The sequence below is a fragment of the Medicago sativa genome, chromosome 5 (assembly GCF_051527215.1).
Source record: "Medicago sativa cultivar Bolivia chromosome 5, Bolivia_mono, whole genome shotgun sequence".
Classification (NCBI taxonomy): domain Eukaryota; kingdom Viridiplantae; phylum Streptophyta; class Magnoliopsida; order Fabales; family Fabaceae; genus Medicago; species Medicago sativa.
Genome location: NC_140753.1, coordinates 64,051,225 through 64,075,670, shown reverse-complemented (window position 1 = coordinate 64,075,670; position 24,446 = coordinate 64,051,225). Strand labels below are relative to the sequence as shown.

The window sequence follows — 24,446 nt, the reverse complement described above, 5'->3', positions numbered from 1 at the left end:
ACATGCATGTGAGATTCAGAAAAGCTTATGAGACCATACTTTATTTATATATCTTGATGCGCAAAGAAACCCAAAATAAGAATAACTTGTATGTGAAGAACTTATTTATATTCTCATCACTCTCATTGTATGGCTGGCTACCTTTGATATATATTTTGATGTGTTTGTTGAGCCCCAAAACCTTTTGAGCCAGATTTTTCATTTTGAGAACATATGGAGGCTATACATCCATATGTTCTATAATTTCTTATTCAAATATTTGGTTTCTATACAAATGCACCAATAACCAATTATTGTATAGTGAGTTTTGGAAGAAGGTTAATTAACATTTGTGCCATGTTATTGTCAACTATATTAAGTATTAACCATATATCCTTAAAAAGAAAAGTATTAACCATATATGGACCTATTCCATTGAGTCCAGAGTGCAATTATTAATGGTGCATGATATGAGTAAAGCATGATACATATTCCATTGAGTGTCCAAAAAGTGTCAAGGGCCAATGCGCTTTACATTTGAGTGAACTTATTTTTGGAAACATATAATCACTACCACAATTTTAGCTTTTAATAGCACAATTTTAATAGCGGTTCTAGATAAATGCTATTAAAAATGCAACTCGTAGACCTGTTATAGCACTTTCCAGAAAGCGCTAAGAAAAGCATGTTAAAAATTGGGTTAGATAGCGCTTTTCTATAAACGCTATTATTTTGGTTCCCACTAATAGCGCTTTTCAGGAAACGCTATTGTTGGAGGGGGGGGGGGGGTATAGTTAGCGCTTTTACACAAACGCTATTGTTTGGGTTTATGAAAATAAAAAAAAAATTGATTTTTTTTCATTTTGTCACACAAAGGCTTAACCGGGTCCCACAGAAGAGAAGTGTTTTTCTCTATCGTGCGCAAAACGCTCTTCTCCATCTTCTCCATCACTGACCTGCTTTACACAAACTGCTTCCTGCTTCTCCTCCATCACCGCCCTGCTTCTCCTCCAGCACTGAACTTCTTCAGGAACCTCTCAATCTCGTCATCTTCTTCTCAATCGCCGTTTCTTCTCTCAATTATGTCTTCTGATTCAACGGTACTGTTCCTTTACTGTTCATTCACTTTACTTTTTGTTTCTTCTCTCATTAGATTTTGATTTGCTGAACCTTTTTGTTTCTTCTCAATATATTTTGATTTGGATTTTCACTGTTCACTCGATTTGGTGATCCTTTTGCTTAGATTTTGAGCATTGAATGTGTTATGATGCTTAGATTTTGAGGTATAATGATTTTGTTTTGTCTTGAGTTTGTTCACTGGTGATGATTTTCAGCAATTGGACAAATATATTTACTTTTCAACAATAGATGAAATCCTTTTATATCCCAAAAATCGATTGAAACCCTTTGTCCCTAAGATTAGTTGGAAGTAAGAAATCAATTGAAACTCGGAAATCAATTTTTTGTTTAATTTTGCTTCATTCCATTTATCTTTGTATTGTTTCTGATTTTTTTTTTAACAGATGACTCGTTGAAAGCTACTGTTGTTTTGTGTTGACCTTGTAAGTTCCTAACCCTTTTTATAAAGTGACAAGCTACTAATAATTTAATATGATTTTTGCAAATGGTAATTGTAATACATAACAACACACTTTATGAAATGTGTAGATAACACACTTAAATCCCATCAGTTTCGTTCAATTCCCACTGATACTAAGGCGCCGCAAGTTCAAGAGAAACCTAAGGTTCAGGTTCTGGTAAGTTTTCTGATGTATTTTTTGTTCTGTCAATTTTTTACTACTTAGTTGAATTTTAGATTGTAAATTAGTGTTCAAAGATTGTGTTTTTTGTATGCGTAGTTGTTATTTGGTAAAAGGTGTAGTTGTTATTTGATAAAGGGTGTATTCAAATATTGAAGTCCTCTTACTATGATTTGTAGTTTTTTTGTAATTGTAGCAGGGTGTATGCAAAATATTTCAATCATGTAAAGTAAATTATCTTTGAAAGTGTTAGTGGTACTATTGATGAAGAGATTAATGGGTTTAATAGGTAGGCGACATGTATAGTAAATTGTATTTTGTTTTGGTGTGTTGTGTCTCATATTATTTATTTCTAGAGTTCAAGAATATGACATGAATTTTTGAGTACCCGTGTGTGTTTGTTAAGTAAATTTTTATATACACTAAATTGCATTTTTTTATTGTTAATTTACTTAGTTTTCCATAGATGCACTTGTAATTTTCTTAATCTAAAAGGTCTAATTTTTTATACAATGTCAGTAGTGGCCCCTGTGCAAAGTTGTGTGGGTCTAGTGTTACTCCTATAATACTTTTGGCTAACCACTTCAATAATTCTTGGAGATTTTCTTGGATAAATTTGAATTCAGTGGCTAATATCGTTGGATGTCTATGTCATTATTATGTTGAACTTGTTTTTACTTTGTACTATGTGTAATTTAAGTAAGGTATATAACTATGTGAAGGTATATAAGCACTATGTGAAGGTATATAAACTTGAGTGATGTCTTTGATCTTTCTCTCATGTTTATAAGAATTCATTTGAGTCATTTATGTTTCTATTACGGGATATTATCCTTTTTCCATTGTATATTGATGAGAATTGTGTTAAGGAGTATTGTTGTGTACTTCTTGTAATATTGAATCATGATGCAACTTCATTTGGATACACTTCTTGTTTATTAGTGTCATTTATGCGTAGAATGAGACGTGGACCTTATTATCAAAGAAAAACACTTGTTAATTTTTTCACTCTAGTTGTTGCTTTCTTATTTTGTATGTAAAGAAATATTCGTGTGGACCTTATTGTAGGTAAGTCATAGTTGCTTGTTTGGTTATCTTGTTGTCATATATTCTTATATGGCATCTTGTTTATGATTTGCTTATGGCTATAAAATATTGGTGAAGTTAATGACAAGTAGGTATGAATAAATAATAAAGAATCACTAATCCAATTAGAAAGTTTCTATATGTCTTTTATTCAGTCTTGTACATTTCCTAGTTTTATACATTAAGATATTCCCTTCTCTCAAAAAATACATTAAGATATTCCTAACTATCAATCAAATATATCCCTTTTAATTTTTTTTCTTTACAATCTAAGGATATAAAAAGCAGTATAATTTAGTTCTTGTTTTAGCCATAATGAGAGCTGCATTTTGGAGGGTATAATGCAGAATCATAGCATTTGATTATAAAAATCAAATAAGACAATTTGGCTTTCATGTACTTGTTTTATCACAATCCCAATTATTGATATTCCACCAATGGTTGTAATTCTGCATTATACAAAGATAGAGAACAAGTGCAAGTGCCTTTGCACAACTAGCATACCATATCATCAGGAGCCTACTTTTTTGATGTGTTATTTTTTGTGTGCAGAGAACAAATAGCTTGATTCCTCAAACTTTGTAATTTTACTTCCTAGCCAAACATGCACGCGAAGAAGTTTGACGAAGGTTGTGTAGTGTGTCGAAAGCCGCCAAGTGAACCTCATCCTAGTTGGCATTTACATTCTTTAAATAATTTAAGTGTTAATATATATATATATATATGTTGATGTTGAGTTGGACAGTATATACTTAGTTTGACACCTTTCTACAGAATTGTATCGGCATCATGTTTGTTCCGCAATCTGCAGCAAAAGCACAACTGTCCGCAAAATCAAAATTTCAAAAGGATTGTAGGTTCAACTTGTCACTCAATGAAAACTTGAAAAAGGTAAATTAGTCCTCTGTGAACATTATTTGTAGTTCCTTTGCGTATTATAAAGAAAAGTTAAGCACAACTTACTGGGTTTTTTATTTATCCTTAACTTTGATAAATCTAAACTGAGTTCTTGTTTTTGTTTTTTTGTTGGTTTACTTGTGCTTGTAGAATATCTTGTGCTTCTGATTTTTTCTGTGGATTCTTCACTGAGCATTTGCGTTGACTATCCTCATCTCTCGTGAAGCAGGTTAGTTCACTCTGTCGTTTTTATTAAGGTAGAGAGATAAAATTATGGGCATGTGGGTTCTGTGTTGGAAAACGAACAATACATAATTAAAATTTCCTTCCATATGACACAGGAAATCATTTGTTGGAGGTAGCTTTAACAGACGTTGGATCGCTTGTCATGAATATCTTTGTTGGGTGTTTTTTGTTGGTTGTGACTACTTTTGCTATATGTGCAATGACCTTACAATTTTTTTAGTGTTATAAATTAGATTTCCTTTTCTAGGATTGATTAATATATGAGATTTATTTTGTAACCAACTTTTCGATGAACATATTACTAGTGTTTATTTTTTATCAATGGATGCAGTGAGATGTTTGACTGATTTGCTAATTTGCTGCAATATTGAATATTCGAATGCAGGATTTAAAAAAAAAATTAATAGCATGCCTTTATTAGCGCTTTTCTTAAAGTGCTAATAAAGGGGGGACAGTTAAGATAGCGCTTTCTAAAAAACGCTAAGAAACATCTGTTTAAAAATAGCACAAAAATAAGGTTATATTAGCGCTTTCAGAAAGCGCTATTGAAACATTGCTATTTAATAGCGTTTTATAAGCGCTATTGTAGAGGTTCTGGCCTTTAATAGCGGGGGCTTTCTTAGCGCTTCACAAGCGCTATTAAACGCAAAAATGAACGCTATTAAAGGGGGTATTTTGTAGTAGTGAATTGTTGTTCTTTGAATGTTAAATTCTTTGGTATCATTTCAAAAGGTTATGAATATTTTACTCGTGTCATACTTGCATTTGCTTCAGAAAAATATTATATTCTTTAGAGTTTCTAACTATTTCTAATTGTTTATTTTGATACACGTCCACTTTCAATTCTTACAGTACTGATTAATCTTTTACCATACTAGGAGCAACGTAAAATCTTAGGAATTATTTTCATTTACTTTAACCCAAAATCCCTAAACAACCCTTGTATTGATGATCATTTATACTTCCTGATTTCAAATAATTTTTTCTTATAATGCTTTTCTTAATGATTTCAAATAAGAGTTTTCAAACTAGAGCTTGAGCATGGGGTTGGTCACAATGAGCTTTAATAGTGTTGATGGAGTCTGACCCAGCTATAAAAAATAAAATTGTTTATTTATCCATTTATATGCAAAAGATTCTTACACCACGTACGTTACTATATATGCATGCATGCATTTATATTCACGTAGATAGCATTTTTAGCAATTGTAAGTCCTTGGCGTGGTCCCTATGCCCAAACTTTTGGATACTACAATATAATAATACTATCATCATTTGGTCCCCCTGACACCATTACAAGCAATAAGACTTCAAAATCCACCAAGAAATTTTCAAGGTACATTAGAATATGTTATTTCACCAACCACTATACTACTTTCACATATAAATACTTGTGTGGACCAGGACCAAGAATTTTGGTTTTGGTCACACACACAAGTTTTTACTTTCTCTCTCTTCTCTTCTCTCTTCTCCATTTTCTCTCTCTTCTCTCTTCTCTCTCTTCTCTTTTTTCTTTTTGTGTGACCAAATACAACTTGTGTGGACCAAGACCACACAAGATTTTCTCACTTTCACATAGTACTTTCTGCCACTTCACACGTCAGTATTTTTTCTGAAATAGTAAAAGCCAAAAGTGCATATTCTCAAGAATTGGTAATTCAACTAGCTTTGTAAAACGTTCAAATGCAATTTTATATATAATTTTAAATGATATGAGTTACAATAAAAGCCAAAAGTGCTATTGTCTAACAAATGGTCACTAAATTATCTTTAACTCATTATACTAGAGAGACTAATTATATTTATCTTCGATATGGAAATGTCAAGAACAAATTTGAAATTATTTTTTTGTAAAAAAAAAAAAAGAATTGGTCCGTAAAAAAATTGTGAGACTCAATTGGTCTTTATTCTATTTATATTCTATAAGATGGTAGACTAAGTGGTCCAATTTATTGAGGAAAAAAATTACAAGGTTTAAGTTGTCTACTATATTGGATCAACATCAATTGGAGGAAAGGTATCTAGATTACCATCCACATATTTCAAGACCGTGTATATCTCTTTCAAAATTACCTTCTTAGGTGTGACAGTGAAATTTAATTTAATTTGTCATCAATGACAAAATAGAACCATATATGGGAGAGGACAAAAATATTTTAAAATATACTAAATAATTATTATTAGATCTATCACTTAATTGTATCTATATAATTCTCTTATTTTAACTCTCCTCTTACTATAGAAACTTATACCAAATCAAACAGACACACAAACATTCGTGAAAGAAGGAGACTTTCAATTAGGAATAAAGGGATGACCTGAGTAACAAACTAGTATAATTTAGACGTGTTGCTAAATTACAGTTTGCTTAAATTATATGGAGCTTTTTTAAGTTGACTTATGTTATGCATAACCTTTGCTATGAATTCCGTCAATTTTTGTGAATATACCAACATGTTGAGAACATGTATTTGAATGATGTCATGGTAGTTTTAGTTAGAATAAGTCAAGATTAAAATCTTTCACTTTGTTGTTAGTCAAGTACACATGTGGCATGCATCTAAGTTTGTTTTCTTCCGCAAATAAACTTAGACTTTATGAACCAGTTTTCTTCCACAACATGTTTACTCTAAAAAATTTACATGTATTTCACCATTACAAGTTAGATTCAATGTCTTTTATTACATCCCATAATTAAGACATGAATTTCTTGTCAAATAAATTCTTACTACTTATTATTCGTGCTTCACAAAACTATACCCAAATCAATTAGAATTTTATACAAAACTATACCCAAATCAATTTAATCTAACAATACTTAAATTAGCAATACGTAACCCCGAGCGATGCGCAGGTCTCAGTCTAGTTTGCTATTAATTGTTACTTATAGATAGTATGATAATTTCATTTTGTATATTAGCATTACAGTTGAGTAATGTTTTAGTCAAAATCACAAATATTTTACCTGACTACATGTAGTTAATATGCTGTCAATTTGCTCTGATATTGAATTTATAAAATATTCATTTATTTATATACAATAATGATATGGAGTAATGTTATTACTCCCTCCGTCTCACAATAATTGTCACTTTACCATTTTTTCTTTTTCTCAAAATAATTGTCACTTTAGAATATCAATGCAACATTTATTATTTTTTTCCATTAATATACCCTTATTTATGAATTTCATCCAATTTAACTACTTCATACAATTAATAAGGATGTTTTAGTAAATGACACTAATTTTACTATCAAAATCAACCCAACTAATCATTTCCTTAATAACCGTGCACAAACCTTAAACGACTATAATTAGAGACGGAGGGAGTATTGACTATGAGGAGTGCTAGCAACACTCTCTTTTAATTGGACACTATCTCTAACACTCACTCTTTCATTGGGTTAAATCAATGTGGGTCATACACTTTGGAAATGGAACCCACATAAAGTGGTGGGACATACATTGATTTTATCCAATAAAAAAGTGAGTGTTAGAGAGAGTGTCCAAAAGAGAGTGTTGATAGCATTTCTCTATTGACTATATACTGAGAGATGGATGAAAGTCAGGGTCGTTCCTGTGAAATTGGAGACCCGATTCTTATAGTAATACAATGTCAATATCTACTATAGTAGTAGAATATAGTTATCTCGATTCAAACTAAAATGAAAATGAACAATATTAGAGATAGTGTTCTGTAATATTTCTAACCCTTTTGGTTCGGTTTGATTGTTGTGCAAACGAAAATGTTTAGCCATAAAACTATAAATGATTTTGTTGTTTGAGGTTTAAATGTTTTGAAGATGTGAAAATGACTTTGATTATCTGCGGACAAACATAAACCATCATTTGCATATTCGGTAAAGAGGAGGCTACACAACCACGAACTCCTTTCTTCTCCTTCAAAATTTCACAATAAGGTTTTGGACTTTCAAATGGTAGATAATATTTTTCTGCATTTGGACTTTCAAATGAGTGAATACTAGAAAATTCATATGATAAAGTGGGAGTTTATGGTGATGGAAGGCTATTCATTAGTGATAGCTCAAGCTAGAGGTTATGTATGTACCTTGAAAATGGTAGAAATGCAGACCAGGTCTCCCATACCAGTAAGTAACACTATATATAGATGTATATCAAAAGTATAGACCAACTATATTCTTTGTGGTAAACTAAATAATTATTATTAAAGACAACAATGACTATTATATTCTACCACCTCACCTCAAGTTGAAACTCACCAATCTCTTGTTTGTATAATTTAAACACACTTAACAAAAGAAACGACCTTAATAATTATTTTTTTCTCGTTAGACAAGGCAACTACGCACATAAAATAAAATGATGACATCAACTTCAAATATAAATTCAAAATAACAATGTATAACAAGAGAATCATCTTATCTAAGAAGGATTTAAAGATTAAAAAAAAAAGGTATATCTTTAAAACAAAAACAAAAAAATATAGAGATTTGCAGCATCAATTGATCCATGTAGTAAACCCCTCGAAGTGGAATATAACTTATGGTTCAAAACTAAAATTCAAAAATAATTTAAAGAACTTACAATGTAATTTAATAAAAAAATAATAATAAGAAAAAAATATCAACAGATGTTGGTCTAGCAGAAGAGATCAAACTCACACAGTATGATGAATTCAAGTCTCAGATGAAAACTAGATTAATTACAAAATGGTATCACAAAATTAGTTCTCGCGCAACTTAGTTTCAGATTCATATTAGTTATGACATGAATAATTGATGATTATTGGTGTATTCATGATTATTGATGTATTGTGATGTTAATTATGAGACAAATTCTCATATTCATAGACATCATCCTCAACTACGAACTAACCCAAAAAATTGTAGTGGCGAGGCCAATATAAATTAGACCCATTGGCCAACACTTTATTCACACCACAACTCTATTTCATTTCTTTTTCTTTTCGTCAATTTCGTGTCTCTCTATTTAATCAAAATGGCCTCAAAGATTATTGACTTGATCTCAGATATATTCTCTTCCAAAGAAAGCTAGAATATCAGGGTTCGAGTCGTTCGCCTTCATATATGTTGACTATAAATTTCTTTCTAATTTTAATCATAATTCTTTTTTTTGTCAAAAAAAATCATAATTTTTTTGAAAATTATTGTATCATTTTATTTTCAATTACTACATCCATAAATTAAGGGAGTAATTTTTTTGATTGTTTGATACATGTTGACTATAAATATTGTGTTTGAGACTCACAATTTTCACAACATTTTGAGTTACAACTCACAAATTTCACATTTTTTTGCTATAAATTGTGCTTTTTAGTTTCAACATTTTCACACAATTTCGAGATTCATGATAAAATTTTGAAAAACTTCCCAATATCACTCTTTCATTTTATTCATTTTTTCTACTTATTCTCATTTTTTTCATAGATCTAATTCTTAAAAATGGTTCGATTTCTGATATTTTTTCAATTGGAAAAACAATTAAACGAACTTCTCTCTATTTTTCCTTCGTTCAATCCATCTTGATCTTTATTCACCTAATCTTTAATTGTTGCAGAAGTGGATCTCAAACGACGAATCTGATGAAAGAATCAACATACGGTGTGAACTCAAAAGAAATTGGATTAAACACTTTGATTAGAATGAAAATGAATGAATTTTTTTAGTTTTTAAGTGATGATTATTCTTTTGCAGAACTATTCATGTAATTAGTTGTAGAGATATGATTTGTGTTGTAAATGATATTTCACATTACAAAATAGTGGTTTTCTATAGATTAATTATTATGTTGTACTTTCAACTTTGATGTGCATCTGCAAGGTTGTAAGAACTGTCATATGTTTAACATGGTTTTTTTTCTTAAGGTTCTAATATTGATAGGATCTTTTTGAATATTATAGAAATTTGGTTATGGGTGCGAATGAAAAATTCGAGTTGGACATCCATTATTATTGTTTTTTTCTTCCTATTGTCTTCATTCTTTCTAACACAACGATGTTGCTTTTTCCTTTGCATAAATCAAATATACAAAACAAAAATTGGTCTATACAAATAGTAGTTTGATGAGATATTAACAAACTTAATTATTCAATATTCACACAAAACCATTATTAATTTTAAAAGGTAATGGGAATCACACTATTTTGATTAAATTAATTTAAAACCATTAATAGATTATCTTATACATTTATTGGAGAAAGGAAGGAGAATCACATGATTTTAATGCATTAATGATATGTAAACTATTTTTTTTCCAGATAGTCAACTTATTTGAGAAGTTTGTATATATTAAATAAATTTTATACAAACATAATATTAAGCATATATAAAAACGTTAAATAAATTAAAATATATTTTACGAAACTTATTGGTATAAATATAATTTTAAAAATGTAAACATCACCCAAAAATAAGACAATTTAAAATCATCACTGGTGTTCATAGATCATGTATTTATAACAGAAGATGCATCACTTCACACAATGAAACAACACATTCTAATCAGATCTATGGAGGGATACAACCATTGAAACCCAGCAAGCACAAAACACATGCTAACATTGAAACAACACATCATTGTGGTTTCAAAATGTATATTTGGATGGAGATTATATCAATTAGGGACCACGTTAATTAATCTGTCATAGTCTCAACTCTCACGTGTTTATGTTGAATGTCACATTGTTCATTTAGTAACCATGGTGTTCAATGTAATAAATTAAATGATTAATTAAAGTATATCTTAAAGGTCGTGCAACTTGTCCTTATATTGGCACCTTTGCTAAGCTCTTCCTAGTACAAATACTAAACTCGATTAAACTTTTTTTGTGATAAGTGTATTTCTCAATTAGTGTTTGATCCTTATAAAGTACAACAAATAATTTTGTCATATAACTAGAAATGACTGCTTTCAAACTAAAATATAAATCTAGACTTACATTTGGTTGGATTTAGTTATCCTTAAATAAGTTGGTATTTCTCCATTTCTATGTCTCTTTTTCAGTTTGATTTATTTGATGTAAAGGAGTATATTAACAAACTAAAATTTCTTATATCGCAAAATACTGTTAAAATATAAATTGGTGTCTTTCCCCTCTCTAGCTGTGTATCTTGTAAAAATAAAATTAAGCATAGAAAAACCTTTCTAATATCAAAATGAGAGTCATATTTCCGCTAAATAAATAAATTGGAGTCACATAATAAAAAAAATAGCAAAAACACTAGAAGGAAACTAGAAGGAAAGGTTGAACCTCCAACCTTGTGGTTAACAGCCACACACTCTAACCAACTAAGCTAAGATATTCCAGCTTTCCTTGTTAGATTAATGTTTAGAAAGGAATTTAAATTAATGCAACTATAATTGCTAGAAAAATATGTAACATAACTTGTGTACGTTTTTTAAAAGTAAATCATAGTTTAGCATTAAATATGAGAAGAAATTAATGAGAGGGTTATGGGATGCATTTTTTATCAAGTGAAACAATTTGTTATCAAGTGATGCATTTTGTCCAACGTTTAAAGGAAATATGAAAGAAGATGAATGTGGCTCTTCTGTTGACATGTGTGTAAGATGAAAGACAATGATGCAGTGGGACTGGGGAATGAGGTTGAACCAATTCAAACAATGTATTGTATTGTTAAAGTAAATATGGGAATGTGATTCATACTAATTAGAACATTTACTTTTTAATATAGTTGTTAGGGAAAGAAGATCGCAGTAATTGGTAATTTAACCGTAAAGTATACTTAATGAACCTAAAAAGTAACAAAAGATATCAAAAGATAACAAAAATTAAGTGTGCTAATTTAATGATGTATGTGGTTAAATGAAGATACCAAAAGTATACTTTAGGTTAAATTGGTATCTTTGATTTTGTATGTTCATTCTAACCTATTTAACCTAAAGTATACAAAATCAAAGATACCAATTAAGTGTGCTAATTTAATGATGTATGTGATCTATTACAAAATCAAAGATACCAATTTAACCTAAAGTATACTTATGTATGTGGTAATTTAATAATGTATGTGGTTAGAAAGTAACAAAAGTAAATTTTGCAGTCTATAGTACTAAAAAAAAAATAACAAAAGATACCAAAAATTGCAGTCTCTTGATCCATCATTCTTCCTGTATTGGCTTCAGCAACTGCATTCCCTTATCCACCTTCAACATTTTCATTCACTTGTCTTTCAACCATCTCTGAAATGAACAACACTATCATGTTAAAAAGCCAAGGATGGATGGTAGGGTCTTGAGGTGGAGGAGGAGGTGGGGGAGTGGAAATGATTGGAGTAAGAGCTGGTTGGTGTTTATGGTTGAGTGATGGAAAATTTTCATTCAATGGGAATGAAATTGTAGAGGGGGTGGATGGGGGTCTTAGTCTAGCTGGAGTTGGAGGGCGGGGTCCGGGAGGGAACAACATGGGAATGGGAATGCCACGGTTCGACATGAAGAAGGAAAGAAGAAGAAGGAGATAGTTTGTTGTGTTTGTCAAAAAAAAGGTAGTTGTGTTTTTTGAGAGGAATTGTTGTGTTATATATAGATGGTACTTTGTGAGCATGTGTAGGAAGTTGTGGTCCGACATGGAAGAAGGAAAAAACGTTGTTGCAAATTAACCTGCCGGTAGCTACAGCTAGCTAGTTTTGTGCAGATGTTTGTGCTTTCATTATGTCCTTTCTATCTTTTATTCTTTTTTTCATATCATCATATAACATTGTCATCACCATGGTTGGTTTATTTGTGTTATATAGATGGTAAAAACAATTGAATAAAACAGTGATGCTATATTCAGCGAAAAATAGAAATTTACATATGGTTGAAGATAATATATCATGATATTCAATTAGAATGCTATAAATATTAATTAGACTATATCTATTCCAAATCAAAAAATAGAAATTTACATGTGGTTGAAGATAATATATGCATGGTAAATTTTGATGTGTATGAAATTTATTGTTTGAAATCCATTTGATGTTAATTTAAACAGGAAATAATATGCATATAAGTGATTACCTATTATGAAATATTTAGAATTCTAAATGCATGTGTATAGTATCTAAGTAAATATGAATATGTTGGATTTAACATGTGGTGACATATATATATATATATATGATTTAGAAATTGTTCAAGTATATGAATTTTGATGAGTATGGTAATATGTTAAGAATGTTTAAACATGAAATAATATATGCATGGTAAATTTTGATATGTATGAAATTTATTGTTTGAAATCCATTTGATGTTAATTTGAACAGGAAATAATATGCATATAAGTGATTACCTATTATGAAATATTAGGAATTCTAAATGCATGTGTATAGTATCTAAGTAAATATGAATATGTTGGATTTAACATGTGGTGACATATATATATATATATACATATATATATATATATATATATATAGACACACACACACACACACATATATATATATATATATATATGTACATATATATATACACATATACACACACATATATATATATATATATATATATATATATATATATATATATATATATATATATATAATTCTAAATGCATGTGTATAGTATCTAAGTAAATATGAATATGTTGGATTTAACATGTGGTGATATATAAATATATATATACACATGATTTAGAAATTGTTCAAGTATATGAATTTTGATGAGTATAGTAATATGTTAAGAATGTTTAAACATGAAATAATATATGCATGGTAAATTTTGATATGTATGAAATTTATTGTTTGAAATCCATTTGATGTTAATTTAAACAGGAAATAATATGCATATAAGTGATTACCTATTATGAAATATTTGGAATTCTAAATGCATGTGTATAGTATCTAAGTAAATATGAATATGTTGGATTTAACATGTGGTGACATATATATATATATATATACATATATATATATATATATATATATGATTTAGAAATTGTTCAAGTATATGAATTTTGATGAGTGTAATATCCCGCAGAATTTTAAATAAATTGTCGTATCAGTTCAACATGTCAGAACATAAATAATTTCTAAAGAGTTGATTATTTATTAAGAAACGGAAAGAAATTCGGTAAACATCTCACATATTATCCCTACGGACTCGAGAAATTAAATTGTTAAGAATTAACGGAGGGTAATTGTGACTTTTTACTTGAAGGGCATTTTGGTAATCTGGCCATTTGAGATTTTTAAGTAGAAAAACCCACCATTTCTTCTTCATTCTTCTACATCTTTCCATTTATAAAAAAAAAAAAAAAACATTAATCTCTTCTCCTCCCTCTCTCAAATTCGGTTCACCTCACCACCACCATAATCTCTCAATTCTTCACCAAAATTACCATGGAATATGAGTTAATAGAAGTGAGCTAAGCAAGAATCATGGTTCAAAAATTCATACTCCCTCCATTTTCCTCATAACCGCCCCTTTCCCTCTTCTTCTCAAATACTCCAATTTTCTTCCCAATCTCATGGAAATCATTAATTAAGTTGTTTTTGAAGCACCCATGATGGTTAATCACTAAGTAAGTATCAAAACTCTTCCTCCTCTTCCTTTCCCATGGAATTCAATCCACCCACCTTTACCTCTATTGTCTTTTGTTGAATTGTTCATTTAAATGTTTTAGGAATGCAATTATGTTGTGGGTGATTATGGTAGTGACTTATTTGATGTATAAGGAGCTATGGAATCACATTCAAGGTGAGTTAATACTAAGTTGAATTTTTGGAGAAAAGGGTTGAAAAGTAGAAACTTTGGATTTAAGGAATTATTATGGAAAGAGGGGTATAACAACTTTGATGAATTGTTGTTGATGTATTTTGAGTGGTAGTTGATATTGTTATAAGAGGTAATACTAGAAATTCATGATTTTGAGACGAAATTCGTATGATCTTCACTGGCCTGTATATACTGCTGTGTAACCCATAATCGAATAATTATTGGATTTTTGAATTCTCCATTTAATTCCCTTCAGTTTGAATATAGATTTCATGTGTTTTGGATTAGTGATGATCTCGGAAAGTGCATTTGAAGTTGAGTAAATTCTGCTGGATTTTTGGTTACGGGTTTTGGGACATAGCTCCACTAAAACGGTAAGCACTTTCTCTCTGTAACTTGGAATCAAGTGATTTTTAATGCTATGGTTAGCTAACGAAATTACGGACGTTCCGGTACCAGTTTCATTGATTTTGGTCCAGTATTGAAGTCTGGAGATGATTTTGAAGTTGGGGGCAGAAGTAGGATTTGTGCTGAACCATGAATATGAGGTGAAGATGCTGAATTGATGCTTATAATTGTTCAAGAGTTTGGAATAAGATGAGGTGAGTTCCTTTAGTTAGAAAACTTCCCTTTGGGTAGTTAAATTATGCCTTTAGAACAATAGAATATGATTTAGTACATTAGTACATAATGGTTTGACTTAGCTAAGACTCCAATTCTCATTATTGCCGAATATGTAGCCGAAATTGTATTATGCATATCCTCTAATCATACACTACCATAGTGTATATTTATTTGTGTAAAGTAATGTTTAGAGTAAAATAGCTATTGAACAAATTATTCATGGGTAAATTTCCAATCATTGGAAAGTAGAGAATTCTAAGTATGGAAGTTCGGCTTAATTAGTCGAATTTAATTTATCAGGATATGGGGAAAATTTTATAACCTTTTAGAAATGGCATATGACAACGATATGCCTAGAACCTGAATAGGTTAGTATCAGGAATAATTTCAGAATAAAGACGGAATCACTACGTCTTTATTATCAGTTTCAGGATGTTTTCATTAAAAGAAAATTAGTTAAGATAAGTTATTCCTCTCTATCTCCCCGTCAGTAGTGGAGTTGAGGATTGACTCAGTTATCAGAGAATCAGATCAAGTTATAATATTAAAACATGTTTAAATTGTGGCTTTCGCTATCCCGCCAGTTGGATACGAAAGGTTCCCGCCAGTTGGAACGGGCACTATCCGCGAGGATGACCCCACAATAATCAGAGGAGTCCGGTATCCCCGTCAATTGGGTTCCCGCCAGTTGGAAATATTTATATATATACCGGTCAGAGTGGAATAAATTCCGGGGTTACTCCACCTGGGTTTATTCCGTAAAATCAACTCAGATAATATTGTTTGTTCAACGCTAACATTTCTAACATAATATGACAGACATTATGATTATAATTATGATTATGAGTTGAGTATTAGTATCAGGATTATATCAGTCTTTTAGACAGCGATCCTAGTTATCCCCCGATCGCTCAGTTATGCATGATAAAACTGCATAAACCCAAAATGGTTGAGTTTAGAGACAAATGGCGATCCTAGGTTCCCTGAGATTGCCTACAGCCTAGGATAGGTGGAACTCACTGAGACATCCCGTCTCACCCCAATCCCTTTTATTTTATTTCAGAGACACAGGTGGATCGCAAGCAGGGCAGTTCGTGATGAAGTAGAAGAAGAAGTTGGACAATTATATTTACTTGTCATTGCATGTATGTTGTACACGTCAGTGGTACTATTTTAAATGTATAGACAAGTAGTTTTATGATATGTTCAGAAGAAATTTTATTATTGTAATTTTAATGTATCCAATGCCAAGTTTAACGAGCATACTAGATATCCTAGGTAATTTCTAGTATGGGTGTTACAATGGTAATATGTTAAGAATGTTTAAACATGAAATAATATATGCATGGTAAATTTTGATATGTATGAAATTTATTGTTTGAAATCCATTTGATGTTAATTTGAACAGGAAATAATATGCATATAAGTGATTACCTATTATGAAATATTTGGAATTCTAAATGCATGTGTATAGTATCTAAGTAAATATGAATATGTTGGATTTAACATGTGGTGACATATATATATATATATATATATATATATATATATATACGTGATTTCAAAATTGTTCAAGTATATGAATTTTGGTGAGTATAGTAATATGTTAAGAATGTTTAAACACTATTTTATTTATGAAAGTAGTGTAGATAAATTGTCAAAATATCAAGTGGTTGCTTTAATTATATTATTTACTTTGTGTAAGAAATTATTATCATTAATATTGTGTTGATATTATATGTACATGATAATATGAAAAGTAATGATTAATTTCTTGTTTATCATGATATTAAAATAATTTGGGTATGTTTTGAATTATTATAAGTTGATATAAGTTGATATAATTCTAAATACATGTTAGACAAATCCTTATAATAATATCAATCGCGAGACTTGATGCATTTTTGCGATTTTTGTTTCCAATTATGTGTTAAGGTTTTGCATAAACTGGGTTTAGGTTAATCTCTGTTTCCAATTTTATATGCAGTTGTTTTATTTCAATATCAAAATACAGACACCATATGTGATACAATATGTGCTTATCTCTATCTCTCTTACTCTTTATCTTATACAACTTACAGACATTTCAAAAACACACAAAACCAAAGGATATTAAGAAAATTAAGCAAACGCAAGTAAAACTGCCAATACAAATTAAGCAAACCACAACTAAAATTGAAACGATGAACTTTAAAATCTATCAACTAATATTTGAGGGAGGTTATATATAATATAACCCTGACATTTCAAAAACACACAAAACCAAAGGATATTAAGCAAATTAAGCAAACGCAAGTAAAACTGCCAATACAAATTAAGCAAACCACAACTAAAATTGAAACGATGAACTTTAAAATCTATCAACTAATATTTGAGGGAGGTTATATATAACTCTGACCTTTAACCTTTTTGCAAATTGAAACGATGAACTTTAAAATCTATCAACTAATAAAAATCCATATAGCAGAACCCATCAACAACACTGATAAAGTTCAAAACTTTCTAAACAAATTTTGAAGATAGTATCAAGAAGAAAACAATACATCATGAGAGATTATAAAAATCAAAATTTTCCAAACAAATTTGGAAGATAGTACTAAGTAGAAAACAATACATAATAAAAATTAAAACTTTCTAAACAAACATTGAAGATAGTACCAAGTATATTCTTCAAACACCACCACCACCACCAACAACAACATGTGTAATGGCCAAAGTTTCAATGAATCATAGCTGTCCTTTGTTGGAAATGAAATGGAAGCTGGCTTGTTCCCTATTTTAGGCTGAGGTTGAGGTGGTGGGATGTACAACGGTCCTCTTGGTTGTGGCTGTGGAGGAAGAGGAAATGCAGCACGCTTCATTTTCAGAGAATGAATGTTTGGACGTGTTTGCTTGCTTGCTTCCCCTCACATAATTCATATATATATATATATATATATATATATATATATATATATAGAGGAAGGGGAAATTCTTTGTTACCCATCTCACTATGGTGGGGCATCTGACTTGTCACACAAGAAAATAAACAATGAACCAAAATCATTAATATTTTTTATGACTTTCTTCCATGAACATATATCAACTTATAATAATTCAAAACATACCCAAATTATTTTAATATCATGATAAACAAGAAATTAATCATTACTTTTCATATTATCATGTACATATAATATCAACACAATATTAATGATAATAATTTCTTACACAAAGTAAATAATATAATTAAAGCAACCACTTGATATTTTGACAATTTATCTACACTACTTTCATAAATAAAATAGTGTTTAAACATTCTTAACATATTACTATACTCATCAAAATTCATATACTTGAACAATTTTGAAATCACGTATATATATATATATATATATATATATATATTATAAGTGATTACCTATTATGAAATATTTGGAATTCTAAATGCATGTGTATAGTATCTAAGTAAATATGAATATGTTGGATTTAACATGTGGTGACATATATATATATATATATACATGATTTAGAAATTGTTCAAGTATATGAATTTTGGTGAGTATAGTAATATGTTAAGAATGTTTAAACACTATTTTATTTATGAAAGTAGTGTAGATAAATTGTCAAAATATCAAGTGGTTGCTTTAATTATATTATTTACTTTGTGTAAGAAATTATTATCATTAATATTGTGTTGATATTATATGTACATGATAATATGAAAAGTAATGGTTAATTTCTTGTTTATCATGATATTAAAATAATTTGGGTATGTTTTGAATTATTGTAAGTTGATATACGTTTATGGAAGAAAGTCATAGAGAATATTAATGATTTTGGTTCATTGTTTATTTTCTTATGTGATTGTTTATTGATATTTAACATTGAACATATTTAAACATAAACTTGAATTTAACACAATGAATTTATGATATATGTATTAGTTATATGATAACTAAAATCAAAATGTTTGTGTTATATTTAATTTTATGCGGAGTATATGACTTACATGTTTAATCCCATCTTATGAAGTTTGGTTATGACATTCTTTTATGATCAAGTTTTATTTTGCTATGTATGTTTAATGCATTCAATGTATGATATATCTTGGCTAGATATGAAAGAAAAGTTGAAGTTCAAATTGAAATGCATGTTAAACAAGCTAAGTACTATAGAGAGTTTGAAAGCAGAACTTCAAATACTCAAGATTCAAGTTACAGATTATGACCCTATATATATGGATAAGCAATTCAATCGGGAGCCTATAGTACTAAAAAAAATAACAAAAGATACCAAAAATTGCAACATTAAACAAAAATAAAAAGGTTAACACAAAATTGTTTAAATGATACATATGTGTTTAATTTAATCAATCATGGAATGGAAAACAAACCTTGAGAATATCAGGTGTAACTATGCTAGGACCCCTTGCTGAAAAAGAGGCAACAACGGGTGCCAAAGTATTGTCTGACTGAGTTGTCTTAAAGATGGTTGCAGTTGGAGTCCTGTAAATTGATTAATGCAATAAATTTTAGATAAATGTGATTGTCTCAATTATGGTTAAGTGTTTATGGAACTTGCACCTGATACCTTGTAGAATATATGTATTTATGTATTTTCTTGGCATCCTTTGTTCGAAGGTAGCATCCAGGCAAGGGAAAAGAGAATGCAGTATCTCTTGAAATTTGACCTTGTGTCAAGACACCAATAGCCCCAGCTCTAAAGGCTTCTTGGCTTCCTATGTGACCTTTGCAAAGAACAATTTTTCCTTTCACCAGCAGACTATTCAGGGAATTGGGTGAGCAAAACCTTCATTTTTGAAACACTTTCATTAGCAAATTATAGACCAAGTTTAGTACATATTTTTTCCCTTTATTGTTTTTCCATAATGTTTAAGTTTTGCATCATTTGTTAACTTCAATAATATAAAGTATAGTTACTTGGATTTGTGTCCATTGAAGCCAGCTTCAGTGTTTGGTGCATCTCCAACATAGATAATATGATACATGTTTCCCGAAAGGTTGAATGTATTTACGGAGATACCCTAACATTAAGCAAAAATATTGACATTGTTAACATTGTATCTATTAGATTAGATATAAAAATATAATTTCTAACTAATCATTCAAATTATCGATCAACTCAAAAACCAAATTAGGTTAGCTTACATTCAAGAAAGGTTGTTGTGTGACTTTATATTTTGAAGTTAGAGAAGATGAAGTAAGGGCTTGTTATATTCTTTCAAAAAAAAAAGGCTTGTTATATAAAAAAAATGTATTTACCTCGTAAATGTTGTTGTCTCCTAATTTTACTTGGGTAACAAATTTTCTGTCTATGGTTCCAACACCCACTACAATCGACCAAGGTGAAAAATTATTTAAGGATGCAGGTTGTGGTCCATCGTTTCCTGCTGTAAACACCGTTAACACTCCATTTTTCATCGCATGAAAAGATCCAATGGATAATGGATCTCTAAAAATGCTATGATGATTTTCTATTTCTCCTCCAATTGACACTGATAATATGTCAACCCCGTCTGCTATTGCATCATCGAAAGTCGAGAGAATGTTTGATGTATCACATGCAGAAGACCGGCATACCTTGTATACATCAATTCGTGCTGATGGAACCCCACCTCTAGATGTTCCATGTCCTAATCCTAACATACTTGCCTGGCTAACTATGTTCCCTGCAGCTGTTGATGGTACATGGGTCCCATGACCTACATAGTCTCTTGGAGATCCGACATCATTGAAACTAATACCATAGTACCGAGCTCCAATTATTTTACTACAAAAACATATATATCAATTGTTAGCATTATACTCTTTTTTTTAGTAAAATTAATATTTTAACACGAGTTATAGGACGACGCGTTACTTGTTGCAGGTGAAATTGTAAGTCTGGCAAATTCCCTTCCATTTGCTTGGAGGTGGACTAAACCCTTCATCGTTGAAACTATTAGATTCTGGCCAGATTCCAGTATCGATCACTCCAATAATTACATCTGATTCATAGTATTTCCTCTCCACATATTGTGGAAAGCCTATGAAGTCCCATGACTTTGTTGTAAGTAGAGATCTCTTTTTATCAGGAAAGATGGACACTACCCCGTCAAGTTCTACACGACCAATTTTCACAATTAAAAATAAATAAATTTAAGTAGAAAGGCTATATATATAACTTTTTCAATAGACAAAGTTGAGTCTCTACACACACCAGCCATTTTTTCAGCTTCTGCCTTTGTGAGCTTAGCCACAAATCCATTGAAGCTACGTTTGTAATGGTGGATTATAGACTTCGGTTCTTGACTGCAAAAATTATGAATTAAAGTTTGATCTAATAATATATTAATACAAAGTCTTATATTTACATAAATGTAACTTGAAAACATCATCAACATGCTATATTTAAACTCACGGTTCAAAAATAAAATACATAAGAGAGGTGAGACTATTGAAAACAAAACATATGGAATTATAAAGAAACAATAAACCTCCACTTTTATTCACACCCTCCCTTTTACGTATATACTCTTTCTCATTTTTGAAATCTTCTTTTCAAAATACTACTCTTAACTTTTGAACTACTCTTTGCTAAAAAATGTAACTTGTCTACTGTAACTTGTTGTAGAAGATTCTTGCAGTGGAGCAATGAGGAAGTTTCGTCCTTTCTACTATTGCCGGTGTAAACAATATAAGTCTGCATTTTTTTTCAATAAAACATATTTGTGAGTTAAACGAAAAATGTTTTTATTCTAGCCAAAATAAGTCACCAAAAACTTGAATCACATAAATTTGATAAGGAGAGTTTAAGTGCAATTGCCTTCAAGTCATCTTCAGGAGATGAGTAACATTTCACTACAAGTGATGCAAGGCTAAGTAGGAGAAACAAAAGACCAATAGAAGATTTTCCGTCCATTGTTAAACTAGGAATAACATAGAAAAAAAAGAAGTTAATAACATATATGTTTATATACATGCAAATAGACTATATATTCCTTTGTTAAAAAAAATTATAGCAAAAAAATGTTGCACTATAAAAATCTATTTTTAAAAAAGGGTCATATGTATCTATAATTTTTTTTTTTTTGAGGATGTATCTATAACTTATCTAATCATAATTTTTTCAAGTACGTTATTTACACTTACTATCTTTTTACTCTCGCACACTCTCTCTCATTCAAGAGAGGGCCGAAGCCCAGATACATGACCCTTTAATCCATAGATATCAAAGCAGATAGAAAAATGTTGGATGTAGCGAAAAAAGCATTTCACGACATTTTCACGATATAACATCTATTCCATTGTATATATACTATTATTTCGGTAATCTATTAAGAGTAATGATACATATCGCGAGAAATAAGGCTTCACGACATACACCACGCCCGCCGTTTTTTCCACCCAGTCCAAGATTAAAATAAAAGAAATTGGTTTTGTCCTTTTAAACTGGTTTTTTTAAGTGAAAATATGCTTCGTGAGACTTTCGGGATAGAGAAGTTCGCTCCATATAGCACTTCTCATCTATTAATTAGATGGAAAATGATATGTATCCCGACAAATGTGATCGCGAATGCATCCCAAAGATAAAAAGCTAACTAACTGGCACAAAAATACTGCAACTGCTCACCATGATTTGCGGCTGATGCTTGCTTTTAATTGGTTGATTGCAAAGTCGGGATACTTTCGTGGGAAAAATGGTCGCGATATTTAGCATTGCTCTAATTAGATATGATGCAAATTATGTGTCCTAGATAAAAGGTCTCATTTTAATCTTGACCAAAAAAAAGGTCTCATTTTAAAAACTCATTTACTGTATATTAAAAACTCCTTTATCCATCAAAACCCGTACAGATTAGTCCTTTTATTTATTTTCTTTTTAAAAAAAATGTTGAAATAATAATTTTGATAATAACTTTACTTTTATAAATATTTGTTTTACTAAAAGTCAAGAAATGCATCAATAACTAAGGTCACATCATCATTTTCATCGTCTTTTTTTTTTCTTCCTAAACCATACAAATGTCCATCTAAATACACCTTCGAATTGTTTGAATATCTTCACTTCCATCTTCTACACTAAAACAAACCAAAACAGCTAAATTTTCAATAAATCTTAATTTACCAAAACCCAAAAAAATATAATTGGGAGTGGTGTTTTCGTTGAAAATTTGTATTAATAATAAATTGTACAAACGATGTCGCTCAACGTTGATACAAATTTAACTTCACCCCTTTTCTTCTTATTTTCATCTCCAAATTAAAACAAAATGTTACCAAATATAAGAGGGCAAACAACATAATCAAGTTGGTAAAAAATATAAGAGGGCAAACAACAATATAAAGATTTGTTACTCAACCCATTATAATCAACAAGATACAAATTATGTGTCGTAGATAAAGGTCTCATTTTACCCCAAAAAGGTCTCATTTTAAAAACTCATTTACTGTATATTAAAAACTCCTTTATCTATCAAAACGCATACAGATTAGTCCTTTTATTCATTTTCTTATTAAAAAAATGTCGAAATAATAATTTTGATAATAACTTTATTTTTATAAAATAATTGTTTTACTAAAACTCAAGAAATACATAAACCAAGTTAACATCATCATTTTCATACATAGTCTTTTTTTCTTCTTCCTAAACCATAAAAATGTCCATCTAAATACACCTTCAAATTGCTTGAATATCTTCACTTCCATCTTCTACACTAAAAATAACCAAAACAGCTAAATTTTCAATAAATCTTTAATTTACCAAAACCCAAAAAAATATAATTTGGGTGGTGTGTTGAAAATTTGTATTAATAATAAATTGTACAAACGATGTCGCTCAACGTTGAAACAAATTTAACTTCACCCATTTTCTTCTTATTTTCATCTCCAAATTAAAAACAAAATGTTCCCAAATATAAGAGGGCAAACAACATAATCAAGTTGGTAAAAAATATAAGAGGGCAAACAACAATATAAAGATTTGTTACTCAACCCATTACAATCAACAAGATACAACTTTAAGACATTCAATGGGATTAGAAAATCAATTTACAAAAAAGTATCCATAACAATCAGCTATATATCCTTAAAAAACAATATGATTGCAAGAAAGCCAAATAGATCAAATGATCACTGCACTCCATATGTGATTAG

General features: G+C 30.0%; 1 protein-coding gene and 2 long non-coding RNA genes across 5 annotated transcripts; 2 read left to right on the top strand and 1 right to left on the bottom strand.

The window, feature by feature from the left end:
* The first annotated feature begins 553 nt into the window (after window positions 1-553).
* Window positions 554-4,290, top strand: LOC146923975 (uncharacterized). The gene is made up of 7 exons (XR_015010947.1): window positions 554-1,079; window positions 1,503-1,541; window positions 1,648-1,736; window positions 3,378-3,454; window positions 3,600-3,716; window positions 3,873-3,951; window positions 4,064-4,290. It is a non-coding gene; the product is annotated as an uncharacterized LOC146923975 (long non-coding RNA).
* Window positions 4,291-14,246: 9,956 nt separating this feature from the next.
* LOC146923974 (uncharacterized) lies at window positions 14,247-16,572 on the top strand. Of its 3 annotated transcripts, none has more exons than XR_015009936.1 (5): window positions 14,247-14,491; window positions 14,594-14,667; window positions 14,974-15,059; window positions 15,145-15,287; window positions 16,373-16,572. It is a non-coding gene; the product is annotated as an uncharacterized LOC146923974 (long non-coding RNA). The 3 variants fall into 3 exon arrangements; XR_015009937.1 differs by having other exon boundaries at window positions 14,368-14,491; window positions 14,953-15,059; XR_015009935.1 differs by lacking the exons at window positions 14,247-14,491; window positions 14,594-14,667 and having other exon boundaries at window positions 14,704-15,059.
* Window positions 16,573-19,660: 3,088 nt separating this feature from the next.
* Window positions 19,661-22,212, bottom strand: LOC146923973 (cucumisin-like). Its single transcript, XM_085711801.1, has 8 exons — window positions 22,117-22,212; window positions 21,902-21,993; window positions 21,511-21,602; window positions 21,172-21,412; window positions 20,574-21,081; window positions 20,232-20,335; window positions 19,882-20,100; window positions 19,661-19,796 (listed from the first exon to the last, which is right to left on the bottom strand). The coding sequence occupies exons 1-8, from the start codon at window positions 22,210-22,212 to the stop codon at window positions 19,661-19,663; spliced, it is 1,488 nt and encodes a 495-aa protein (XP_085567927.1).
* Window positions 22,213-24,446: the final 2,234 nt, after the last annotated feature.

Bases quoted from the DNA above. Each gene is read 5' to 3' on its own strand.
- LOC146923973 (XM_085711801.1), bottom strand. From the start codon at position 22,212: ATGGACGGAAAATCTTCTATTGGTCTTTTGTTTCTCCTACTTAGCCTT. The intron at 21,413-21,510 runs GTGTGTGTAGAG...TTGGTCGTGTAG, and splicing joins AGAAGCTGAAAAAATGGCTG to AACTTGACGGGGTAGTGTCC. The intron at 20,101-20,231 runs GTAACTATACTT...TCAAAAATGAAG, and splicing joins TTCAATGGACACAAATCCAA to GTTTTGCTCACCCAATTCCC.